This window comes from Rhinoderma darwinii, chromosome 11 (genome assembly GCF_050947455.1).
Source record: "Rhinoderma darwinii isolate aRhiDar2 chromosome 11, aRhiDar2.hap1, whole genome shotgun sequence".
Taxonomy (NCBI): Eukaryota; Metazoa; Chordata; class Amphibia; order Anura; family Rhinodermatidae; genus Rhinoderma; species Rhinoderma darwinii.
The window spans coordinates 89,186,473-89,212,246 of record NC_134697.1 but is presented as its reverse complement, the minus strand read 5'-3'; the positions used below and the strand labels follow the sequence as shown (position 1 = coordinate 89,212,246).

The following is a 25,774-nucleotide window of genomic DNA, read 5'->3' as shown; positions in this document are numbered from 1 at the left end:
GGAGAACAAACAGGGAACACGCAAGGGAAGGGGCAGTAGCCCTCGGAACGCCGCGAGGAAACGGAGCGGTGAATGAGTAGTCAGGACCAGGATGAAGTGGAGTATACCAACGTGAGCACGGAGAAGGAAGCAAGCCAGGGGCAAGCGAAGCAGGTTAAGCGGAACTGCAGCAAGGCAGAAGCACGGCAGAAGCAGGCTGGAGCAAGCAGCAGTGGGGCCAGGAATCCAGAAGAATTGCAAGCACTGAGGAAGAGAACACGGCAGGTAATAAAGGACAGGGGGCGGAGCTAACTCCGACTGACCAGGCCGCGATAGGCTCTCCCACTCCTGAGCCTGCCACCCTGGTTGGTGGGAGACGGTGTCAGTCTAACAGGTCTGGCCTCAGGTGTGGATTGATTAATCCCAGGAGTATACCTAGACGTAGTACCTGGCAGATCCCTAACATTATCTCTGTGAATTCTTTTGTGCATATAAAGAACAGATTTATTTTTAAAATGTTTCCCACATTCAGGACATGGAGATATATTACCCTCTTTATCTCCTGTATTCTGTTTAATAATCTGCGATTGACCAGATGATTGTTCCTTTTGATTAGTGGCATCATTAAATAGATCTCTGCTGTGAAGGACTGAGGGTATATTTGCGGTAAGAAGTGTCACGGAATGTTCTCCACCATTTTCCTCTGCTATATTGATACATTTTACTTCATAATCTGAAGATAAAGAGAGAGGTCCCGCCATATTTTTGGTGCGGTCATCTGTTGGAAACAGAAAAAGTGTTTTTTTTTACCCCTTGCAAAACACAATAAAAATAGATATCTTAAAACAGTCCTACTTGAAGCTTCCTAGTTGGGAGGAGGATGAAAAATGTTAGGCTTTCCACACACGAGCGTGTTCGGTCCTTGATATATGGACGTATATCAGCAGTATTTCCCAGACCGAACACAGTGCAGGGAAGAACGCTACTAGCATCATAGTTATGTACGATGCCAGGTGTCCCTGCCTTGCTGCGGGAAAACTGCCCCGTACTGTAATCATGTTTTCAGCACGGGACAGTACTCCCGCGGGGAGGCAGGGACACCTAGAGTCATACAAAACTATGATGCTAGGAGCTTGGCTCCCTGAACTGTGTTCGGTCCTGGAAATGCGGCCGACATACGGTCCATATACTGAACACGCTCGTCTGAATAAGGCCTAACTTCCATGTTCTCTGTCTGTGTAGGGGAAAGGGAAGCTGCATGTAAGAGCCAGAAGAGAGATCACAGCCTGTTTCTATCCTCTTTCTCCCTCTACAGCATCCAGTGACCCCAGGGGTGGATACATGAACTTTTGTACATTACATCGCCAACGTACTAATCAGAGAAGATATGTGCTCTCTGATTTTCATATAATTGTTTATTTTCTACTTGGGACTGGGTTCACACGTCAAAATGCGTTTTGTTTTTTTCTGCCACGACCCCTGAGAAACAGTGTCGTTTTGCTGCAGTTGCAGCTAAAAGCCGCATATTAAATGCAACGCGTGCAACATGGGCCCGACAAATTTACTATAAATTACTCCAGAAATTGGCATAAATGAACACCAGATTATGACACGAATTGCCAGATATGTGCCGAATTTATTAGGAGGTGTGCGCTTTTTAATAAATTAGGCGCCTCTTTCGATTAAGACCGGCTTAAGAAACACCAGTCTTAACCCCTTCCCGCCCAATCACGTAACTGTACGTGATGAGGGTTAAGGGGAAGTATGGAGCGAGCTCACGGGCTGAGCTCGCTCCATACACAGCGGGTGACAGCTGTTACACGCAGCCGACACCTCACTGCAACAGGCGGAATCAAAGTTCACTTTGATTCCGCCCATTTAACACCTTAAATGCCTTCAAGATTATCGTTGTCGGCAGCACATCTTAGTGTGTAAACAGGGAGACGCGCTGCCGACATGATAATAATGGATGGGGACGAGCGGTCGGAGTAACGACCGCTTGTCCCCAACCATAGCTCCGTGTGACAGGAGCAAACGAGCGCCGATCAACGATATCTCGTTGATCAGCGCTCGCTGCACCGGCCGAGTGTCAGCCCATATAAAAGGGCCTTTATTCCTCACATAGCGGCCCTTACCCGGTTGGGACGTGGCCAACAACTGCTTTTGTAGGTAAAGGGCAATTTTACCCGCAATAATGCGTGGCCATTCGACAGCCTACAGGCAATAGGCTATTCGACAGCCACTCCAAACTTGCTGCCAGTGCGGTTGTTGGCCGGGTTGCGACCGGATTAGGGGCCTCTTTGTTTGGACTCTAATAGACTTAAAGGTTGGAATAAACTCTGAAACATTTATTAAGAGGCAAAAGCCTCTTAATAAAGGTGTCCCCTCTTTTTGGCGGCCCGTGCGTTGTGGCGCAACGACCATGGCCACGTACCAAACATTCCCAAAAAAATAAATAAAAATCACACGTACTCACTTCAGCGCCCCTCTTCTCCCCTCTTCAGCTCCTTCATCCTCCTAGCGGCACTCATAGAAGGACTTGACGCAGAGCAGCGTCCGGATCTTATATGCCACGCAGCACTTCAACATCATCAGTACTGCGTTGCATACAACCAACGTCCTGACGCTGCCCAGCATCTGGTCCTTATATGAACGGCAATAGATCTATGAGGTTTTTGTAACAGTCCTCCCACAACTTTTGATGGATTTCTTTGGTTTTCCTTCTTAAGATTACAGTTTTATATTTTATTTAAAAAAACACAGCAAAAAACAAAACAAATAAAGGCTCATGTGAATACAGCCTAACAAGACAAACCGCTTAAAAAAATCTACACTTTGTGAACAGAATTTTGCAGTTACGGACAAGAAAGGTCGCATTTTACCTGGTGATATGGGAGTCTGGTGGTCCGCCATCATGATGCCATCATACTGATCCTTGTGTTCTTCAAAATACTCCCACTCCTCCATGGAAAAATATACAGAGACATCCCGACATCTTATAGGAACCTGACACACACAAACATACAAACTCAGTGGGTAAAAAAGGATTTTGCACCAATTAAATTAGAGAAGGTAACCGGCAAGAGTTACACCCAAAGACAAATACAAATGATGTAAAATTGTTCAATTTTGACAAATCTTAAATGTGACCCTGTAGTCTTTGAAATTACCGGCAAAATCAGGCGTGAACTCAATAATAAATGTGGGCCAATGTGTTCTTTCATTAATTTAAAGTGTTATTTTAAAATAGATCCTGCAAAAATAGGACATACAGGTAATATCTTTATGAACATTGTAAACACTTGCGTATGTCAATTATCCCATGTAAGTACCAGATCGGTGTGTGTGGTGCAGAGGATGCAGGCAGTAATATAAAAATGACTCCTTGGAATGAAAAAATATGGGTGAGTACACTCGTGGCTCACCATATATAAAGCTGTCCTTTTACAGACACGTTAATAGCCCTCGAGGAAGCATACCGCGAAACGCGCGTTGGGGTTTATCTGCACGCCTGACTGACTCTCCCGATTCCCGTATCATGGGTAAGACTATCTCTGAATAGAGAGGTGGGGGCTGACAGATCAGTTTGTGGACCTATTATTACCAGTGATGCATTTCAATCCCTAATCCTGTTTACTGCATATACAGGTTGTATTATATTAGGGTATAACCATTCATTTATAGCACTTGGTACTCTGCCCATACCCCACACTCTGTATCTGGAGTGCTTGTAATTCCGCCCTGCACCATTATTGGGAGTCTTTCTTGTTAGTGCTTTACTGGAACTACAGAGTCCTCTTGTCCTTTTGTAACTTTTAACATGTTATGTGTATTGATGTGTAAAATAAAGATATGTAATTTTACTACTTGGCTGTTTTGCTCCTTGTCCTCCTTCTGTTCATATATGAATCTATAGGAGTTGCCTTTCTCTTGCATTTAGGGAGGTTGCTTTACTTGCATAGCACCAAGCCCTTTACTACTATTGCTATATGAGCTTTTTTGTGTGTATAATATAAAAATGGGACTAGTCTCAGTCCAGTTATAGGGGCAGATTAAGCTGAACAATGAGATCGAAAGGGTGCAGTGCCGAAATATTCCAGACATGACCGGACCCCTTTGGAAACCCGCTTGCCGGTCTGTTCTCCTGTTACCCTGCAAGTCGCGGACTCCTGCTTTTGTTGACAGCCAGGACCTCACCAGCGATCATTTATGCCGACTTCTGAAGTGCCGCTCTGCAACAGCAGACACCAGATGGTGACACATCTAGGTTTTGAGGGCTATTATATGTCCTACAATGACCTTAAAAGCTCTCTCTGAACAGATAGACTGTTTAATACTTTTCTGTACAAACCTACACAACGAATCCGCCTTGGCAGCCGCAAGAAATTCCGTCCGAAAAACCGCACCAAATTGTGCTGTGCTTTTTTTGGGCAGCATGTCCGCTGCTGAAATCCTGCAGTAATAATAAAAATAAAAACGTTTACACTTACCCGGCCATAGGGATGGTAACGCGTCCCTCTCTTCTAAGCGCAGCCCTGCCTCCTGGGATGACGCTGTAGTCCATGTGACTGCTGCAGCCTTTGATTGGCTGCAGCAGTCACATGGGATGAAACGTCATCCCAGAAGGCCGGGCTATGCTCAGAAGAGAAGATCGCAGCCCTAGGACTATGGCAGGGGGGTAAGTATGAAGCTTTTTATTCATTTCAAATAAAAAATATATTTTTTTTTAATTTGCGTGCTTTATGATAAATAAGGCGCAATTTTGGACACTTCTATCTAAATTTAAACAACCTTGGAGCTAATTTGCTTTGCATTCAAATTTGCACCAGAAAACGTCTAAAAAAAATGGCCAAAATGTATCGCAAACAAAAACAAGCAAAAATCACGCCAATTTTCTACAAATACATACTACGGAGCGTGGCGCAAAACCCAGTACTTTACATCGTATGCAAATCTCATGCAAGTAACGTGCTCCACACTAACAGGCGCACAACCAGACAGAACAAAGGTGAAGCGATTTCAGTACACGTCGACATCCTGCCCTGCGGGCGTATGCCGGTCAGTCTAAATTTAGCATTGAATTCCTCTGCCTTTTCTTAATCCTGTGGTTTTCTATTTTTTTTGGCGTTGGACGTGAATATTGGTTTTTGCTGGTACGAGAAGGTCCTGAAATCAACCAATAAAACAGTCCCGTGTTTCTATAAATGAGCCCATGCATATCTACGCCTCCATAATCGCAATTCTTCGTTGGTCACACTCACGCACAACTCTACTGCCCTCCGCAAAGAGTGCAACTCGACTGGCAGGGAAGGAGACGATGGGCGGCATTCATTCCTTACACTGCTGTGGTAAAGTGAAAGCCGAGTTTTGATTGGTTGCTATGGGCAACAAAGACCGTTTTGCTGAATGAGGTCCAGTAAGCAATATTCTGTACAAACCACACAAGGGAAACAGGTTTCTGTTTTTTTGTGGCCCACCCTGTAATTTTTTAGAGATTTTTTTTTTTTATATACGAGTACAAGCATACATATACAGTGAAGGAAATAAGTATTTGATCCCATGCTGATTTTGTAAGTTTGCCCACTGTCAAAGACATGAACAGTCTAGAATTTTTAGGCTAGGTTAATTTTACGAGTGAGAGATAGATTATATAAAAAAAATAAAAAATCACATAGTCAAAATTATATATATTTATTTGCATTGTGCACAGAGAAATAAGTATTTGATCCCCTACCAACCATTAAGAGTTCAGCCTCCTCCAGACCAGTTACACTCTCCAAATCAACTTGGTGCCTGCATTAAAGACAGCTGTAAAGGATCTGCCAGGCACTACGTCTGTGGATACTCCCAGGATTAATCAGTCGACACCTGAGGCCAGACCTCTTAGACTGACACCGGCTCCCACCAATCAGGTTTTCTCTTCCTCATTGCTTGTTATTCTTCTTGGATTCCTGGCCCCACTGCTGCCTTGCTCCAGCCTGCTTCTGCCGTGCTTCTGCCTTGCTTCAGTTCCCGCTTATCCTGCTTCGCTCTGCCCCTGGCTTGCTTCCTGCTCCGTGCTCTGCGTTTGTATACTCCACTACATCCTGATCCTGACTGGCTCGTTCACCACTCCGTTTCCTCACGGTGTTCCGTGGGCTACTGCCCCTTCCCTTGCTTGTTCCCTGTTTGTATCCCCTTGCACTTAGTCAGCGTAGGGACCGCCGCCAAGTTGTACCCCGTCGCCTAGGGCGGGTCGTTGCAAGTAGGCAGGGACAGGGCGGTGGGTAGATTAGGGCTCACTTGTTCCCTTCACCTCCTTCCTGCCATAACAACAGCTGTCTTAAATGGTCACCTGTATAAAAGACTCCTGTCCACAGACTCAATTAATCAGTCTGACTCTAACCTCTACAACATGGGCAAGACCAAAGAGCTTTCTAAGGATGTCAGGGACAAGATCATAGACCTGCACAAGGCTGGAATGGGCTACAAAACCATAAGTAAGACGCTGGGTGAGAAGGAGACAACTGTTGGTGCAATAGTAAGAAAATGGAAGACATAAAAAATGACTGTCAATCGACATCGATCTGGGGCTCCATGCAAAATCTCACCTCGTGGGGTATCCTTGATCTTGAGGAAGGTGAGAGCTCAGCCGAAAACTACACGGGGGGAACTTGTTAATGATCTCAAGGCAGCTGGGACCACAGTCACCAAGAATACCATTGGTAACACATTACGCCGTAACGGATTAAAATCCTGCAGTGCCCGCAAGGTCCCCCTGTTCAAGAAGGCACATGTACAGGCCCATCTGAAGTTTGTAAATGAACATCTGGATGATTCTGAGAGTGATTGGGAGAAGGTGCTGTGGTCAGATGAGACTAAAATTGAGCTCTTGGCATTAACTCTACTCACCGTGTTTGGAGGAAATGCTGCCTATAGCCCAAAGAACACCGTCCCCACTGTCAAGCATGGAGGTGGAAACATTATGTTTTGGGGGTGTTTCTCTGCTAAGGGCACAGGACTACTTCACCGCATCAATGGGAGAATGGATGAAGCCATGTACCGTCAAATCCTGAGTGACAACCTCCTTCCCTCCACCAGGACATTAAAAATGGCTCGTGCCTGGGTCTTCCAGCACGACAATGATCCGAAACATACAGCCAAGGCAACAAAGGAGCGGCTCAAAAAGAAGCACATTAAGGTCATGGAGTGGCCTAGCCAGTCTCCAGACCTTAATCTCATCGAAAACTTATGGATGGAGCTGAAGATCCGAGTTGCCAAGCGATAGCCTCGAAATCGTAATGATTTACAGATGATCTGCAAAGAGGAGTGGGCCAAAATTCCATCTAACATGTGTGCAAACCTCATCATCAACTACAAAAAACGTCTGACTGATGTGCTCGCCAACAAGGGTTTTGCCACCAAGTATTAAGTCTTGTTTGCCAAAGGGATCAAATACTTATTTCTCTGTGCACAATGAAAATAAATATATATAATTTTGACAATGAGATTTTCTTTTATTTTTTTTATATAATCTATCTCTCACTGGTAAAATTAACCTAGCCTAAAAATTCTAGACTGTTCATATCTTTGACAGTGGGCAAACTTACAAAATCAGCAAGGGATCAAATACTTATTTCCTTCACTATAATGGTGGATGTAGTAGAGACAATATGGCTGATTCATTATGTATTGATTACGTTAAAAAAAACACATTATGCTGAATGGGACTGGTACTAGATTTTAAAAGCAAAATGTTAGATATTATCTACTGTGATGACGAACAAAGGGGTCGGTGCAATATCACAATAAAAAGAATAACTTATTTGTATATATTCCATAAATAAATTGTAACCAAACTTTTAAAAATCTTTTGACATGTCATGGTGACACGTCAGAAGTTTTGATCGGTGGGGGTCTGAGAAATGAGACGCCCATCGATTGTTAAAACGAGGCGGCAGAAGAACTCCGCTGAGTTCTATGCCACTTCGTTTCTGATAAGCTTTCCTCTGAACTGTGGGTGGGCTCAATAGAAAGTCTATGAGTCCATACACCGCTCACTCTTTTACGAGGAAAGCCGATCAGAAAAGAAGCGGCACAGCGCTCATCTGAGCACTTCTGCCACTTCGTTTTAGCAATCGGTGGGGATCTCAGTGCTCAGACCCCCACCAATCAAAGCTTCTGACATCACTATGACATGTCAAAAGTTTTTTAAATGTTCATTTACCCTTTAAACTTCCACAAAAATCCACACACAAGGTCATAGTCGTCATCCACACACAAGGTTACAGTCATCATCCACACACAAGGTCATAGTCATCATCCACACACATGGTTATAGTCATCATTCACACACATAGTTATATGCATCATCCACACACAAGGTTACAGTCGTCATCCACACAAAAGGTTATAGTCATCATCCACAAACAAGGTTATAGTCATCACCCACACACAAGGTTATAGTCATCATCCACACACAAGGTTATAGTCCTCATCCACACACAAGGTTATAGTCATCATCCACACACAAGGTTACAGTCGTCATCCACACACAAGGTTATAGTCATCATCCACACACAAGGTTACAGTCATCATCCACACCCCTCCCTCCCGGTATTCCCAGCAGTCCTCACCTCTCCAGTCAGCAGCTCAGTGATCTTGTTGGTCAGGTCCAGGATCTCCTGATCTTGCTTATGTATTAGTGATTGAGGTGGAGACATCGTGATAGGAACCTGGTTCCTGCTCCGTCCTTCACCCTCTTCAGTTCTCTTCTTCACTACTATGTAATCCTGTACATGGAGAGACATTGATGTCACTTTATACATTCCCGTCACCTCTCCCGTCATGTGCTTGATGTATTAAGATACAAGTCATGACGTGATATAATTCCCAGAATCCCTCACCTCTCCAGTCAGCAAGTAGATGATCTCTAGGGTGAGGTTTAATATTCTCTCAGTCATCCCATTTCTGTCCTTGTCCATCCTTAGTGGGTCAGTCAGGAAAATACAGATTTTACTAGAGGGGAAAGGGAAGGAGAGTCAAATACTTTTATATAGTATAATCTTTCAAGTGTTATACTAGCCCACTAATTTGAAGCTATGAAGGAATACTCAAACCGGAATATACAGTACTATGCAAAAGTTACAGGCAGTTGTGAGATTCTGCAAAGTGAGAATGCTTTAAAAAAAAAAAAAAAAGTGTTAATAGTTCTTTTTTTTAGCAATTAACAAAATGCAAAGTGAATGAACAGAAGAGAAATCTAAATTAATTCAATATATGATGTGACCACCCTTTGCCTTCAAAACAGCATCAATTCTTCTAGGTACACTTACACAAAGTCATGGATTTTGTAATATTATAGTTCGGTGTATGATTAACCAATTATACAAAACAGGTGATAATGATCATTATTTACATATGTAGATTGAAGAACAGTAATTAACTGTAACAAACAGCCATGTTAGAGGCTTAAAACTGGGTGAGGAACTGCCAAACTATGCTACAAAGGTGAGGTTGTGGAAGACAGTTTCATGTCACAGGTCCACCATGGCCAGACTGAGCACAGCAACAAGACACAAGGTAGTTATACTGCATCAGCAATGTCTCTCCCAGGCAAATATCTGAAAGCAGACTGGGTTTTCAAGATGTGCTGTTCAAGCTCTTTTGAAGAAGCACAAAGAAACAAGCAACATTGAGGACTGTGGACACGGTGGTCTGCCAAGGAAACTTAGTGCAGCAGATCAAAAGATACATCATGCATACTTTCCTTCAAAATCGAATATGTCCAGCAATGCCATCAGCTCAGAACTGGCAGAAACAAGTGGGACCCATCTACGGTTTGGAGAAGTCTGGCCAGAAGTGGTCTTCATGGAAGAATTGCGGCAAAAAAGCCATACCTTCGACATAGAAACAAGGCCAAGCGACTCAATTATGCACGGAAATATAGGAACTGGGGTGCAGAAAGATGGCAGCAGGTGCTCTGGACTGATGAGTAAAAATGTGAAATAGTAAAGGGAGGAAACCTCCAGCTCACCAGTTTGGTGCGTCTCCTGACTCTCCGCTCGGATCCCCGCTACGGCTGGCGGTATGTATTAGAAGAAACAGAAGAAATGATCCAGCGCTGAGTTCAGTTGTTAATTATAACAATAATTTCAGTATATGAGTTGAAGATTTGGTCAGGATTAATGGTGTCCTCAAGGCTCAGAATTACAGGCAGATACTTATCCATCATGCAATACTGTCAAGAAGGCTCTGAATTTATTCTACAGCAGGACAACGACCCCAAACATACAACCAACGTAATTAAGGACTATCTTCAGCTTAAAGAAGAAAAAGTAGCCCTGGAAGTGATGAAGTGGCCCACAGTACCCTGATCTCAACATCATGTCTGTCTGGGATTACATGGAGACAGAAGAATTTGAGGAAGAGACATCCACAGAAGATCTGCCGTTACTTCTCCAAGATGTTTGGAAACACCTCCCGGATGAGTTCCTTCAAAAACTTTTTGCAAGTGTACCTAGAAGATTTGATGCTGTTTTGAAGGCAAAGGGTGGTCACACCAAATACTGATTTTATTTGAATTTCTCTTCTGTTTATTCACTTTGTATTTTGTTAATTGAATAATAAAATAAAAAATTTGTAAGCATTCTTGCTTTGCAACATTTTTTCAACAACTGCCTAAAAAGTTTGCACAGTACTGTATAACACAACATTATATACTGTAGGAGAAATTTTGTATAAAATGACCACTTGGTTGTACTTTCTGAATAAATTTAGGTCAGAACAGAATCTGGTGTCTGGTCTACTTGTACAAGTTAATTAAGACTGGGTGCATACCAGCAAACTGTTGTAGGCGGAAACAACAAGGACCTTATTCATACCCCATAAATAAAATAATACGACACTTTGTTTTACTTTTCAAGTGGGTTGACTCGGGTCGGCCACAGCTTTTATTCTCTCATAACTCATTAAATAATCAAAATATTAATATTTTTGTAATTATATATATATATATATATATATATATATATATATATATACAGAAAAAAACTCCAAAAAGGAAAGAAAACAGGGAGGGAGGGAAAATCACACAGCCAAAAGAGGAAGGAGGGAGTGGCCCTGTCCCTATAAACCCTCTAGATTAGCATGACCCCCCCCCCCTTAGCAAATGATTGGCGAGCACTAAAAAAACACTCCCCCTAGCCTACAAGGAAATATTTAGGCCCTTACTGCCACAGTCAAAGGCACAGCGGCTAAAACGCCTGTGTGCCTGCTAGGAAATGAATACCTTAACTCCTTGGCGCACCTTGACGTATCTCATAGCTTGCCTTGCCTAAGGGATTATGTCAGGTGTATCACATGAGCACAGAAGCTAACAGCGGGAGCCTGCCAGTGATTGACAGTCAGGCTCCTGCTGTAATGGCCGGGATCAGGGAAACTTCTGATTCAAGTTGTTTAACTCTTTAGATTCCACAGTCAATCGTGACCAATCAGGTGGTGCAGCATCTAAGGAGCGAGACAGAGAGATGGGGCTCCATGCATCAGACTATAATGCGATTGCGTGTTGCCGATGGGTTATCATGGCAGCTGGGGGCCTAATACGTCTCCCGCATATAGAACTAAAACACATACACCGCACTTCCCTCAATATAGCCAATTAAATGAAGAAATGATAAATCTAGCACAACCCTATATAGAGATCCATAAACTTCAGATCTAGTCTTCCAGACACCTTCCTGAAGCGGACAGGGCATCGGTGTCGAGATTCCAGTGGGGCAGGTTCGCACTGGAGGAATTTCGTGTTGAAAATCTACTGTAGACGCCTAAGCGGTCTCTGGTTCTGTTGGAGCCAAGTTTGGCTCAAAAATACTCTCGGTCAAAAGTCCAGATGGATCCATCATATCAGCAAATCCTTTTTGTATGGGTACAGTTGACCCGGCCTCTCTAACTTAGATCAGTTTGGGTATAGACTAATGTCCCTTTTTTCAGTGGCCTCTACAATCTGGTCAATGTAGCAAGGCTACAACCCTCCTCCCACCTGCACAATGTATATCAGCCGTCCAGTTTTGGAATAAATTATCCCAAATTGCCATTTGTGTCCTTGGTAGTCCCGAGCAAAAACAGACTGACCTATGTCAAAGTTTCTAGTAGTTTCCTAGTAGTCCTTGTCAAATTATCTACTGTGTACCTTCCTTCAAATATCAGGTTTTATCAAATCCTATTGTGACCTAAAATTCATTTGAAGGAACTTTATGGCTAGTGACTGACCTGTACTGCTCAGTATTCGGTGTAAAAAAAATAAAGATACTTGGTGCAAATAAGGAGAGCAATGGAGCGGGGTGAAACCGTAGCGGAGTGCGGCTTGACTGGGGGAGAAGTAGCAGGATCATTAACGGGATTAGTGGGATTTTAGTGATGGAGGCCTGTATTATTCCATTTTTGCCACTAGATGGGGGTATTGGTATAGCCTGGGTAGGGGATATATAAAAAGGAGGTGGTAAGGGCAGGGTACCTCAGTTGGTACCAGTGTAGAGCAGTTGGAGGGAGCAGTTTTTGATGAACTTTAGGAGCAGTTAGCAAATTTTGATTAGGCATGGCGTCCTCCATGGACGATTTTTTTGGTGGCCGTTCGTGAGACTGTGACACAGAGGGGCCAGGACTGGGTGCAGGCCACGCTAATGGCTGCAGTGTCTGGTCCTGGGGAGTCGGTGGCGGAACCTCCAGTCCGGGAGCGGGCCCGCTGTTCTAGGCCACCCGAGCGCCTTAGTCCTGAGGCTACCCCCAGGGTTCGGCGCCGGCTAAGGAGCCCCACCAGGGACCCTCCCGTGCCTGCTGGCCGGCAACGGTCTGCTCCGGCGGGCTTGCGGTCGGGGAGGAATCCTGTACGCCGGTGGGACCCAGCAGATGGCGGGAGTGGGGCCATCCCTCCTCCCCCTTCTAATCAACGTGGCGAATCAGAGCGTGCAGCGGCTGAATCCCCTGGTGAGAGGTCGGCCGGGGAGGCAGTCATGCAGGTGGACTTACCTGTAGCGGGAACCGCCCGTTTTGGACATTTCGGCTGGGCGGCGGCTTGTGCGACATGGAGGAGGGGCGGAGCTTGAATCCCCTGCGGCCGCATGTGCAGATGGAGCAGCAATGGTGGCCGGGGAGTCCCGGGAAGACGGCGAACTCACGGATGAAGATCCGGATCGGGCAGAGGATTTTCCACCGCGAAGGGGCCCTCTTCCAGGAGATGTGACGGCCGGTGCAAATTCGGGACGGCCTGGATGTCGGGATGGAGTCTTCACGGCGGCTGCTGGAGATCCTGCCTAGGGACAGCCAGGTGAGGGCGCTTTGGCGCAATTGTGGGATTGTCAGGGTGGGGGGCATGAGCATGTAGTTCAAGGAGTTTTGTCTGGCATTTTACAATGGTTGGCATGTGCTGTGGCGGGGTCACATGGTGGGCTAGGGTCCCCTGCGATTGTGTGGTCAGCTTTAGGGTCGCCACCTGATGTGAGCATTCTAGTTGCGCAGCCGCCCGTTGCGTTGCCTGTAGCATACACATAAAAAGAACAAAAATTCATCTCTTGCGTTTGTTACATAGTACAGTAAAGAATATCATACCATACGATCTATAGTGTCCAAATATTTACCAGTCCTCTTTCAAGATGAGGGCTTACGCCAGATATTAGAGCCAGGTTGTAAATTTTCCTCTCGGAGAGCGCCTACTTTGGGTTCTATGCTTTCACCTAGTTTAACGCAATTTTCATCCAAACAGAATTCATGGCTGTCATCAAAGGGTTTTTATCCTTGTGGAGCAAATATATGTATGTGTTGTAATTATGCACACCAAACTAAAGAAGTTATTTCAGCCATTGATGGATCTATACATAAAATTAAACAATTCATCAATTGCAACACACGACATGTAATCTACAAAATAAATTGTACTCTTTGTAATTTATCTTATGTTGGGTGCACTAGTCGCTCCCTTAATAGAATTAGAGAACATCTCAATGGAGCCACTAATCCTGGAGTTAGAAATCCTTCCAATGCATCCAAACATTTTAGTCTTATGCACCAAGGCGATACAAGCAGTTTTGAGTTTTCAGGAATTGAAAGAGTTAATAGACCAGTGCGAGGTGGTGATCATAGGAGAGCACTTTTGAATCGTGAGGGTTACTGGATTCTCATGTTGAACACTATAGTCCCCAATGGTTTAAATGTGAGAAATGATCTTATTCTGAACTACTAATATTTTATATATTTTGCACATTTTGTATTTTTGTGTTTGGCTTGAGATTTTATAGCTGCATTTTATACAATTTTGTATGTTCCACATGTCATCCACTTCTGTGATAATTGCATACACCTGATCAAAGTGGGTGTTTTTTGTCTTGGCTGCTATTTTAGCCAGACATTCTCATTCCTTCCCCTATCTATGAGTAATGGCTCTTGAGAGCTAGAAACGCGTCAGAGCGAACGTATGTTTTATGTTTCTTGTCCACTGTTTGCTGTTCAGTCTTCCGCTGGCTATCTATTTTAACCAATAAAGAGGATTTTTTTCATGTTCCACAAGGAGTGCTGAACCTTTTCCTTCTGGATTGTTGTTTCTACAGCGTGGAGATCGCTGTTTTCTTCGTGCACCTAGGAGGGTGTGCTGACATTTCCATATATTTCCGTTGCCTGTAGTTGCGGGGGGAGCTGGAGCGGTTGCAGTGTGTGCCTCGGGGGCTTCGACAGTCGAGAGCGATGCGTCAGACGTGGTGGATGCGCCAGCGGGTTCGAACAAGAAGTCTGGGGATGGTGGTGAAAAAGCCAAGGCGGCGGAGGATGTGAGGCTGGCGGACGCGGCAAAAGGGGAGGTGTACGTGTGCTTTGAAGGTCCGTTAGGCGCTCATTTAAAAACAGAGACCAAGGAGAAGATTTGGAAAGACAAATTTGTTGAAATCTTCTCTTTCTTACCTCTGGAAAAATTTAGCTTGGATAGGGTTAAACCAGAAGAGAGTAAAAAGGACGAGGAGGTGAAGCGGCGTTATCGCTTAATTCCACTTACTTTTTCAAATTGGCTGCAGGCGTTTGCAATTTTGGCAAGCGTGGTGGGAGAGGAGGCACCGGAAAACTGTTCGGCGCTTTTGTGTTATATGGATGGGATTGGGGAAGCTTATCGTGTGTACGGTGGTGTGGCCTGGTTACGGTACGACGAGCAATTTCGCCAGAGAAAGTCAGTACGTCTTAGTCTGCGTTGGGACCACAAGGACATTAGTCTTTGGATTAGGCTTATGGCGGCGCCAAAAGGGGGGGGCAGTCGTTTCCCGGAACAGCCGGGGGTTGCTCAGCAGCAGGCTCCTCGGCTGGTTTGCGCAAGGGCTGTTGCAGTTCAACGAGGGACACTGCAAGTTCTTATCGGAGTGCCGCTACAAGCATGAGTGCTCTGGAAGCGGTGGAGGGCACAGCTTGTCGCGGTGTTTCAAGCGGGGAAAAGGAAAAGGCACGGATGCTGGACAAAAGCGGGGTGACGCCGGTGAGGGTGGCAGAGATGCTGCAGTTCCTCTTGAGGTATCCAGATAAGGCGGCAGCAGAATTATTGCGGGCTGGATTTTTGGATGGTTTTCGTATCCCTTATCGTTTGGACGGTTCGGGGCGTGTTTATAAGAATTTGGCATCGGCGTTAGAACAACCGGGGATAGTTTCGGAGAAAATAGAGAAGGAAGTTCGGCTGGGGCGGATCGCCGGCCCGTTTTGCAATCCACCGTGGCCCAACATGTGGGTTTCTCCTTTGGGCTTGGTCCCAAAGAAGGAACCTAACAAATTTTGCATCATTCATCACCTGTCGTATCCTGCGGGTGGGTCGGTGAATGATCCCGACTTATGTTCCGTGTCTTATACGTCGTTTGACACCGCCATTTCGTGGGTTCGAAAATTTGGCAGGGGGTCCTTGTTAGCAAAAACTGACATCGAGGCAGCCTTTCGGTTGCTGCCGGTGCATCCCGATAGTTTTCCATTGCTGGATTTTTGCTGGCAAGGAGCCTTTTACGTGGATTGTTGTCTTCCAATGGGCTGTTCGATCTCGTGTGCGTGTTTTGAGGCATTCAGTTCATTTTTGGAGTGGGTGGTGCAAGAGGAGGCGGGCTGGATGTCGGTGTTGTATTATCTCGATTACTTTTTGTTTGTGGGCCCCACCGAGTTCTAGGGTCTGCTCAATTTTGTTGCGTACAATGGAGCATGTAGCGGGTTTGTTTGGATTCCCATTGGCACCTGAAAAAAACGGAAGGTTCGGCGACTCAGGTGAAGTTTTTAGGGATCATAATCGACACTGAACGGATGGAGTGCAAGTTGCTGGTTGAAAAAGTGGTAGATTTGCGCGATACAATTGCTCGCATGGAGGGGATGCGAAAAGCGCAGCTGCGGGCGGTTCAGTCCTTGTTAGGAAAATTTAATTTAGCTTGTAGGATGTTGCCTATGGGGAGAGTGTTCTGCTGCCGGCTGGCCTTAGCTACAGTGGGGGTGGCGGGCCCCAACATTTTGTTCGTTTGTCGGCTGACGTGCGGGCAGATTTAGCATTCTGGTGAAGTTTCTTTGGCGGTACAATGAAAAGTCTATGTGGATGGAGGCGGTAGTGTCCAATGTTGATCTGGAGATGCATACGGATGTGTCGGGAGCGCACGGATTTGGTGCATATTTTCAGGGAGAGTGGTGTGCAGGGACGTGGCCGGAGGGAGGGGGGCTTGTTGCTAATTTGGTATTGTTGGAATTGTTCCCTATAGTTTTGGCAGTAGAAATATGGGGCGAGCATCTGAAGAATAAGAGGGTGCGTTTTTGCTGCTATAATTTGGGTGTGGTCCAGGCCATTAACAAACAGACAGCCAGTTCCCCCCCCCCCGATAGTGAGACTGTTCTGTCAACTGGTGCTGCGTTGTCTCAGTTTGAATGTGTGTTTTGTTGCTGTTCATGTACAGGGTATTGTTAATGATTTTTTTAAATATCTGTGTCCATTACCCCCTTTTCCCCTTTTTCATATATTTATATTTCAAAAATTATTTAGAGTTCAATAAAGTATTTCTTATATTTTTCTAATAACCCAAGAGCGCCTTGTTATGTTTCTGAAATATTTTTTATTTTCTTTTGTTATACATATTGTTAATGATATCGCTGATTCTCTCTCTTTCAGTGGGACAGGTTTCGCAGGTTGGCGCCGGGAGCGTAGCAACATGGGAAGTCCTGCATTCATTCCGGATTGGGGCAGCTACGGAGGCATTCCGGTGTGGTCTAGGGGATGCAGTGATTAAGAAGATTGGGAGTTGGGAATCTGCTATGTTCAAGGGGTATGTCCGTCCTCAGTTGTTATAGTGCTTGGGAATTTTGCTTGAAGATGCTGGGGGTTTTGTGGTGGTGTTTTGTCTGCTATGTTATTATTTCTATTTTCAGGAGCGGCGGCGTGTCTGGCGTGGATCGTTGGCCATTCATACGTGTACTGGGGTGCACTGCGAGCCGATGTTTGTTCTGACGGTCGGCAATTGGGCATTCACAGGTCAGATATGCAGGTTTGCTGGTTAGGGCTCCGGGCAGTGGCGGATTAAGTAGAAGATGGGCCCTGGGCTGTTACCCAAACTTGGGCCCCCCTTGCGCACCGCCGCCCTGCCGCGCCGTAAATATTTTTAACACTACCATGGCACAGCACATAGTGTATCTATTGAAGACAGCAAGCAGAGATATTGAAAATTGTAAGATATTGATGCATAAATGATATTGAGAAGTTGTAGAACTTTTTATTACACAGTAAAGCAGGCCCATAGCTATAAAGGGTGCAGAGGTAGTAGTTAGACCAGGCGAATGACGTATAGCCGCGCTGTGTACAAGATCTCCGCCGCCATGCAATTTTATAACAAATGGCTGCAAATTTTCGCAAACAAAGACCCGTTTAGCAAATAACAATCAAACTGCAGCTTAAAAATTATGCAACCATTAACAATTAATTTGAAAACCGCGCCGTTTTGTGGTAAAATATACGTTTTGTTGTTCACCTGTGACAGGTATTTTAAGCAGATCTGACACCACAATGAAGAAAAAAGGAAAAAAGATGGCACCATTTCCTTATATTTGCGGTAGGATTTACTGTAGGATCAGGATTCATAACTCCCTAAAAGCTAGCCGGGTAACATTGGGCATCTCTTAAGTTTTTAAATCTCTGGTGAAACAAATCTCTGGTGAAACAGGCTGCGATCGTCCCCCTGTGCCATCCGCTTCCCTTTCATTCTAATGCCGTGTGACAGATCTGACAGATGGGCACAAGGGATTACAGGCGTCTTTGTCTAATGATGAGGCATTTCCATAATTAAATAGCGTAGCTGTAGTATTCTAACTACAAGACCAGCCGAGAGCCGACAGCAGGGATTCCCTTCACGCTCGATAACATGTAGGCGTTAGTAAGGACGGCAAGGACCAATCAGATGAAGGAGAGGCAGGGTTTGACAGGAGAGGACACGAGTGTCCTCTGATTAGCAGAACGCCCATAGCGTGACGTCAATAACTAGACCCACACTGGGACACGCCCACTGCCCGCCCCGCTCAGGGATATTTAAACCTGCGATATATCCCCCATTTTAGCGCCAAAAAGAAGCAGAATTCCGCCATTCGTATCCACAGCGCCGATCGTCTGGACATACCAGAAACCAGGGTAACAAGGTAGGCTTGACAACAACTCTGCACCCAATACATTACAACTATGACCTGATGTTATGCTAGTTAGCACTAGACTGATAGCCTCTGCAGACCATGGAAGCCTGTCACACTTTATTACCATGTTATGATGTTATTATGTTGCCCTTAGCGATGTACCTGTTTGACAACAGGAGATACTGCTTTACCCCTGTCTTTTCCTTAATGAGCTATGTATGGATATCTCTATTTGTTAAACACAGCCTCTGTGGAACGGTTTATGCTGCCTATATGAAGAACTCGTTATATTGCTGCATACCTGATTACGTTATTGTGCTTGGGACGAGGATGTCGTCCGTACACTCATACTGTTCTTGCTTGATTGATTATTTATTCTGTGATATTTCAATGCACAATTCTGTTCTTTGATTTATTTCATTTTTTATTTATTTACTTTCCTTACTTACGTTCTGTTTTACTCAATTTTTGACCAATGTACGTATATGATGCTAATATACCAATGTATAAATATTCTGTATACTTATAGTGCCTGACGAAGGTCCTTTGACCGAAACGTTGCACCTAACCCTTGGCATCAAACATAATAAAAATTTCAAGAATCCATTACTTACGACTCAGTGTGCCAAATACTTTTTCACAATACGATTGGGTTGGGAGCCTATTCGTGCACCTACCTGGATCTAGTGCATTCCGAACCAATTTCCACTACCATTTTGGGCAAGCATTAACAAATGAGTGTTACGATTCCCCTTGTCACAGGGCTGTGTCCCTACAACTGACAGTATCACACTCTGCAGGGACACATCCTCCCGACAAGGGGAATTGTCTATCAGTCCTGGACAGCAGAAAGACTTTTTGTGAAATACAAGGATTTCCTATAATAAACATGTCAGGAGAGGTGACAGATTCTCTATAAATCTAGTGACTCACATGTGACGACGTCTCAGATTCTAGTAGTTTTTTTCTGCTTTTCTTCTCCATCCAGTCCAGAGCTCATGACGACTTCTCCCAGCCATGACCGATTTCTGCAGAATTTGCCACTCAGATGTCTTCGACTCCTCACGTTTCCACACCTATAAATGAAAATAAAGTTATCATGGTGCCACATACTGTACCCCTAAATATAATAGCACCAAACACTGCGCGCCTCCATATAATACCACACACTGTAAAACACCACATACACACAGCCCCTGTACATAGTGCCACACACAGACCCCTGTACATAGTGACACACACAGACCCCTGTAGATACTACACACCCCCATAGATAGCGCCACACACACCCCCCTGTACATAGTGCCACACACAGCCCCCAGTACATAGTGCCACACAGCCCCCTGTAGATAATACACACCCACCATAGATAGCTCCACACACAGTCCCCTGTAGATATTACACACCCCCATAGATAGTGCCACACACAGCCCCCTGTAAATAGTTCCACACACAGCCCCTGTGGATATTACCCCCCCCCCCATAGATAGCGGCACAAACAGCCCCCTGTAGATATCACACATCCCCCCCCCCCCCGTAGAGAGCGTTACTCACAGCCCCCTATAGATGCAAATGAATATCCCCCCAAACGGGGGATACAGGGCCCATGTGCATGTGTGATACTGTTTGTTGGACCCTGTATCTAAGCCTAATGAAGGCTTAGATACAGGGTCCAGCAGACAGTATTCTTATGCAGTATAAGCTGGGGCCCTGTATCTAAGCCTAACACACGGTAGGCTTTAAAGGCTGTCCAGTCCCTAAACACTGATGACCTATCCTCAGTATAGGCCATCAATAGCTGTTGGGTTGGGGTCAGACATCCGGGACCCTCGCTAATCAGATGTTTTTAAGGGGTTGCAGCTGCTCGTATGCGTGCTGCTTCCCCTTCATTTCCCTCACTTGCTCAAACTGTGAATCGCTGACACGTCCGTGTTGGCGATTCAGTGTGAGAAAGTGACCGGACATTTGATTCCTCTTGAAGCTTTACATTGGATCAACCAAGAGGCTAAAATAGAATGTAAATTTAATTATACTATGATATAGGCATATAGATATGTGAGGGGGCAAGAAGCAAAATAGGTCATCCTGAACCATGTTCAAACAGGGTTATTGGGGGTAAAATGAGGCAATTGCCCTGTGTTGTCTTCGACCTAAAAGCCTCTACCTCCCTGTTCCCATTAGTCCTTCCAGCCCTTCCCAGTAGCAAGAGATGGGATTTTGAAAAGACGTAAAGCATATCTACAATATCAAAGCTTTAATATGGGGCAGAAGTGGTGATTATGCAGCTTTAACTAGTGGGATAAGCAGCTGCAAGATACATCTAATAAAATTTTTCCCCGAGATTAAAAGAGGATAGGGCATGTTAAAGTCCAACATGAACCTTCTTACCCTCAATAGCAGACACCAGCTAATCAGCTGTTTTGAATGGGTTGCAGCCGCTCGTACGAGCGCTGCTTCCCCTTCATTTCCCTCACTTGCTCACACTGTGAATCGCTGACATGTCCGTGTCGGCGATTCAGTGTGAGAAAGTGACCGGAATGAAGGGGAAGCATCCCTCGTACGAGCGGCTGCAACCCCTTCAAAACAGCTGATTGGCAGGGGTCCCGGGTGTCTGACCCCAACCCATCAGCAAGACACTAACATTAAAAACTTACCTTCTCCTCGGCCGCAGGTCTTCACTCCATGAAGTGTCGGGATGCTGTGCGCGGCGCATAGCATCGTGATGTTATGCGCTGCACACAGCGCTGTGACGTCAGGACCTCCGATGCGCTCCAGGAAGAGGAGGGGTAAGTACTGTCAGTTACTAAAGTAACAGGGGCCCGTGTAGTTTATTACACGTCATTTCATTGACGTGTGAATGTCGCTGCCGCTAGCACCGGGGCCCCCTCCGGTGCTAGCGACGCAACACCGGGCATGAGGGGGGCCGTGCGATCATGTGTGGTTGAGTGTTGAGGGGTTGAACAGGGCCAGGGCTAAAATTAACAAAGAGGTGTCACATTTTGTCCGCCGTAACGGGGGTTTTGCAGTGCGACACAAAGATCTGGACACACTGTCCCCAGAATTCGATGGGGTTCACATTAGCCCGGTTGGCATAGACATGTGGTGTCTGGGGCTTTGGGACAGATTAGAATTAGCCCTGAGGGTTTGGCGTGATCGCCTCCAGTAAGGCATCACTGTGGTCCGTCTCTGGCCGGGAGAAGGGGTCCTTGGAGGCAGACATTTTATGGTCAATGCATCTGAATTTAAGGTGTAATACAACAAATGGAATCCTGGGGGGCAGGAGTCCTCCAGGAATAGTGGGATAAGTTGTATTTGGTGCCCTTAGGCCAGGTGTGGCCAGCTAGGGGTAAGGAGTTTTTACCTTACTTGGAGAGTAGGGTTTAAAAAAATGGAGTCTGCCTCTTAGGATCGTTTTCCCCCCAAAATGGAGAAGATAGAACAGGGTAATATCTTCTAGGATGAATTTGTTGATTACCTGTCATTTTACATTGTATTTTATGTAAAGTTATTTATGAAAAAAGTTATTTATGAGAATATTAGTTAATAAATATTCCTGCTATGGCCTTACACCATAACGGTAGTTGAGTCTTTATCTGAGGGAAAATGTGGGGCCATGGTTGTGACGGGTGTCAATCTTCTGTCCTTAACTGTCTCGTACAGCAGTTACCGCAGCTCCTTCAGCGCAGACCGATCGTGGTGTCCCCGCTGATTAACCCCTTGGAAGCCGAGTTCAATAGCGATCGCAGCTTCTTAGGGGTTAAGCTACCATCGTCGGCCCGCTACACAATAGCGGCCAGCGATGGTGGCTATGGCAACCGTACGCCTAACAATGGCGTCCGGCTATGCCATCTACGGAAGCCTAGTGGGTCCTGACTTCGTCAGGACCCACTATGCTTGCTGTCAGTGAGTAGCTGACAGCTCTAATACACTGTTCTACGCATGTAGTGCAGTGTATTAGAATAGCGATCTGGGCCTCCTGCCCTCAAGTCCCCTAGTGGGACAAAGTAATAAAGTTAAAAAAAAGTTGTGTAAAAACAAGAAAATAAAAGTTTTAAAAGTAACAAAAGTAAAAATCCCCCTTTTTCCCCTAATCAGTTCTTTATTATTAATAAAAATAAACAAATAAACTATACATAATTGGTATCACCGCTTCCGTAACGACCTGAACTACAAAAGTATTTAGTTATTTATCCCGCACGGTGAGCGCCATAAAAGAAAATAACAATAAACCGTACCAGAATCACAATTTTTTGGTCACTTCACTTCCCAAAAAATGGAATAAAAAGAGATCAAAAGTCGCATTTACCTAAAAATGGTGCTGATCGAAACTACAGTTCGTTATGCAAAAAACAAGTCCTCGCACAGATTTATTGATGGGGAACAAAAAACATTATGGCTCCTAGAATAAGGTAACACAAAAAGTAAATGATTTTTAATAAAATGTATTTTATTGTGCAAACACCTTAAGACAAAAAAAACTATAAACATTTGGTATCGCCGTAATCGTATCGCCCCGCAGAATAAAATCAATGTGTCATTTATAGCGCACGGTGAACGCTGTAAAAAAAAAAATTAATAAAAAACAATAGTAGAATTACTGTTTTTTTAGTCACCACGCCACTTAAATATAGAACAAAAACTGATCAAAAGGCCGCATGCACAACATGAACACTACAATGAATTCCCCATGGGTCTAGTTTAAAAAATAGGGTCACTTTTGGGGGGTTTCCACTGTTTTGGCACCACAAGACCTCTTCAAACTGGACATGGTGCCTAATAAAAAGGAGGCCTCATAATCCACTAGCTGCTCCTTTGCTTCGGAGGCCGGTGCTTCAGTCCATTACCGCACTAGGGCCACATGTGGGATATTTCTCAAAACTGCAGAATCTGGGCAATACGTATTAAGTTGCGTTTCTCTGGTAAAACCTTCTGTTTTACAGAAAAAAATGGAATAAAAAGGATTTTCTGACAAAAAAATTAAATATGTAAATTTCACCTCTACTTTGCTTTAAATTCCTGTGAAACACCTAAAGGGTTAATAAACTTTCTACATGCTTTTTTGAATACTTTGAGGGGCCTAGTTTCTAAAATGGGGTGTTTGATAGGGGTTTCCAATATATAAGCCCCTCAAAGCCACTTCAGAACTGGAACCTAAAAAAAAAAATAATAATTTAGGCTTTTTCTTATCCCACACCCCGATGTACCGCATGGCCATGTCCAGGATGCGTTATGAGGCAATACTTCGCTTCTTACATTATACTGACAATGAGCCGTGCCCACCCCGAGATTACCCCAGTTTTGACCTTTTGTATAAACTGCGACCCCTATTAGACCATTCCAGTGCCCGGTTTTCCCAAGCATTCACCCCCGAGAAGTGTATTTCTATTGATGAGTCCTTGGTACATTTTAAAGGGAGGCTTCAATTCCGCGAGTACCTGCCAAGTAAGAGGGCAAGGTATGGCGTGAAGATGTATAAGCTGTGCGAGAGTGCATCAGGGTATACCTACAAATTTAGGATATATGAAGGGAAGGACACCAGTATTCAGCCCCCAGAGCGCCCCCCCCCCCCTTACTGGGAGTTAATGCAAAAATTGTGTGGGATTTGGTGCACCCACTGCTGGACCAGGGTTACCAACTACTACCTGGATAATTTTTATACCAGCGTCCCGCTCTTCAACTGCCTCGCTTCCAGAAGTACTGCAGCATGCGGCACTGCTAGAAGAAATCTGAGAGGCCTCCCTAAGACTCTGCAGGGCAAACACTCAGAAGGGGTGAGAGCAGGGCACAATCCAGCAGCAACATATTGTGTGTCAAGTACAAGACAAGAGAGATGTCACACCAGTACCCATATGAGGTACCAGTACAGAGACCCCCAAACCAGACTGCATCCTGGACTACAATAGGTACTTGGGAGGGGTGGACTTGTCAGATCAAGTCCTGAAGCCCTACAGCGCCATGCGGTGTGGTATAAGAAGCTGGCCGCGCACATCATACAGATGGCATTGTACAATATGTACGTGCTACGTCGATGTGCAGGCCGGACGGGAACTTTCCTGGAATTTCAAGAGGTGGTTATCAAGAAACTAATCTTTAGGGACCGGGAAGGGGGGGCACCCAGTACTTCTGGCAGCGAGGCCACACGCATCGCACCAGGGCAAAACTTTCCAGGAGAAGTTCCCCAAACTGGCAAGAAGGGAAAAAGTCAAAAGAGGTGCAGAGTCTGCTCAAAGAGGGGGATAAGGAAGGACCCAATATAGCAATGTGACACGTGTCACGAAAAACCAGGGCTCTGTATGACAGTGTTTTTAAAATTTATCATACATCCCTTAGATTTTCAATCTACCCCAGTTTTACTTAAGCTGTGCGGAGTGCATCAGGGTATCCCCCTCGTCTTTCCACTCTGGGCCCTGCTGTGTGCCCAGGCAGCTGATAACAGCGACATGTAGGGTATTGCCGTACCCGGGAGAACCCACATTACAGCTTATGGGGTGTATATCTCCGGTGGCACATGCTGGGCACAATATTTCGGACACTGAAATGGCATATTCTCACTCTGCACCATCTGCTGCGCATTATCTTTTACACGATACCTGTGGGGTCAAAATGCTCACTACACCTCTAGATGAATGCCTTAAGGGGTGCAGTTTTTAAAACGGGGTCACTTCTCGGGGGTTTCAACTGTACTGGTACCTCAGGGGCTTCTGCATACATGACTTAGTACCAGAAAATCCCCAGTAGGCCAAATTGTGGTCCTTTCTTCTGAGCCCTTCCATGGGCCCAAACCGCAGTTTATCACCACAAATGGGGTATGGCCGCACTAAGGACGAATTGGGCAACAAAATTATTCCTTGTGAAAATAAGAAATTTTCAGCCAAAACTACAACTTATTGGAAAAAATATATATTTTTTAATTCACAGCCCAATTCAAATAAATTCTGTGAAAAAACTGTGGGGTCTAAATGGTCACAACACCCATAAATGAATTCCTTGAGGGGTGTAGTTTCCAAAATAGGGTCACTTCTGGTGGGTTTCCATTGCTTTGATACCTCTGGGGCTCTGCAAATGCGACATGCAAATGCGACATGGAACCCGAAAACCAATCCAGCAAAATCTGGACTCCAAAGAACACATAGCGCTCCTTTTCTTCTGAGCATGGGGC

The 25,774-nt window shown here is 45.1% G+C and overlaps 1 protein-coding gene across 1 annotated transcript in view; it reads right to left on the bottom strand.

Moving 5' to 3' along the window:
- The window catches only part of LOC142663004 (uncharacterized), a 76,873-nt gene extending 57,187 nt beyond the window's left edge, over window positions 1-19,686 (bottom strand). The window contains 7 exon segments of the mRNA XM_075841298.1: window positions 327-757; window positions 2,862-2,985; window positions 8,595-8,750; window positions 8,865-8,976; window positions 12,985-13,489; window positions 13,593-13,748; window positions 19,549-19,686. Coding sequence (XP_075697413.1) covers window positions 327-757; window positions 2,862-2,985; window positions 8,595-8,750; window positions 8,865-8,976; window positions 12,985-13,013 — 852 coding nt within the window. The 5' untranslated portion in view covers window positions 13,014-13,489; window positions 13,593-13,748; window positions 19,549-19,686.
- Window positions 19,687-25,774: the final 6,088 nt, after the last annotated feature.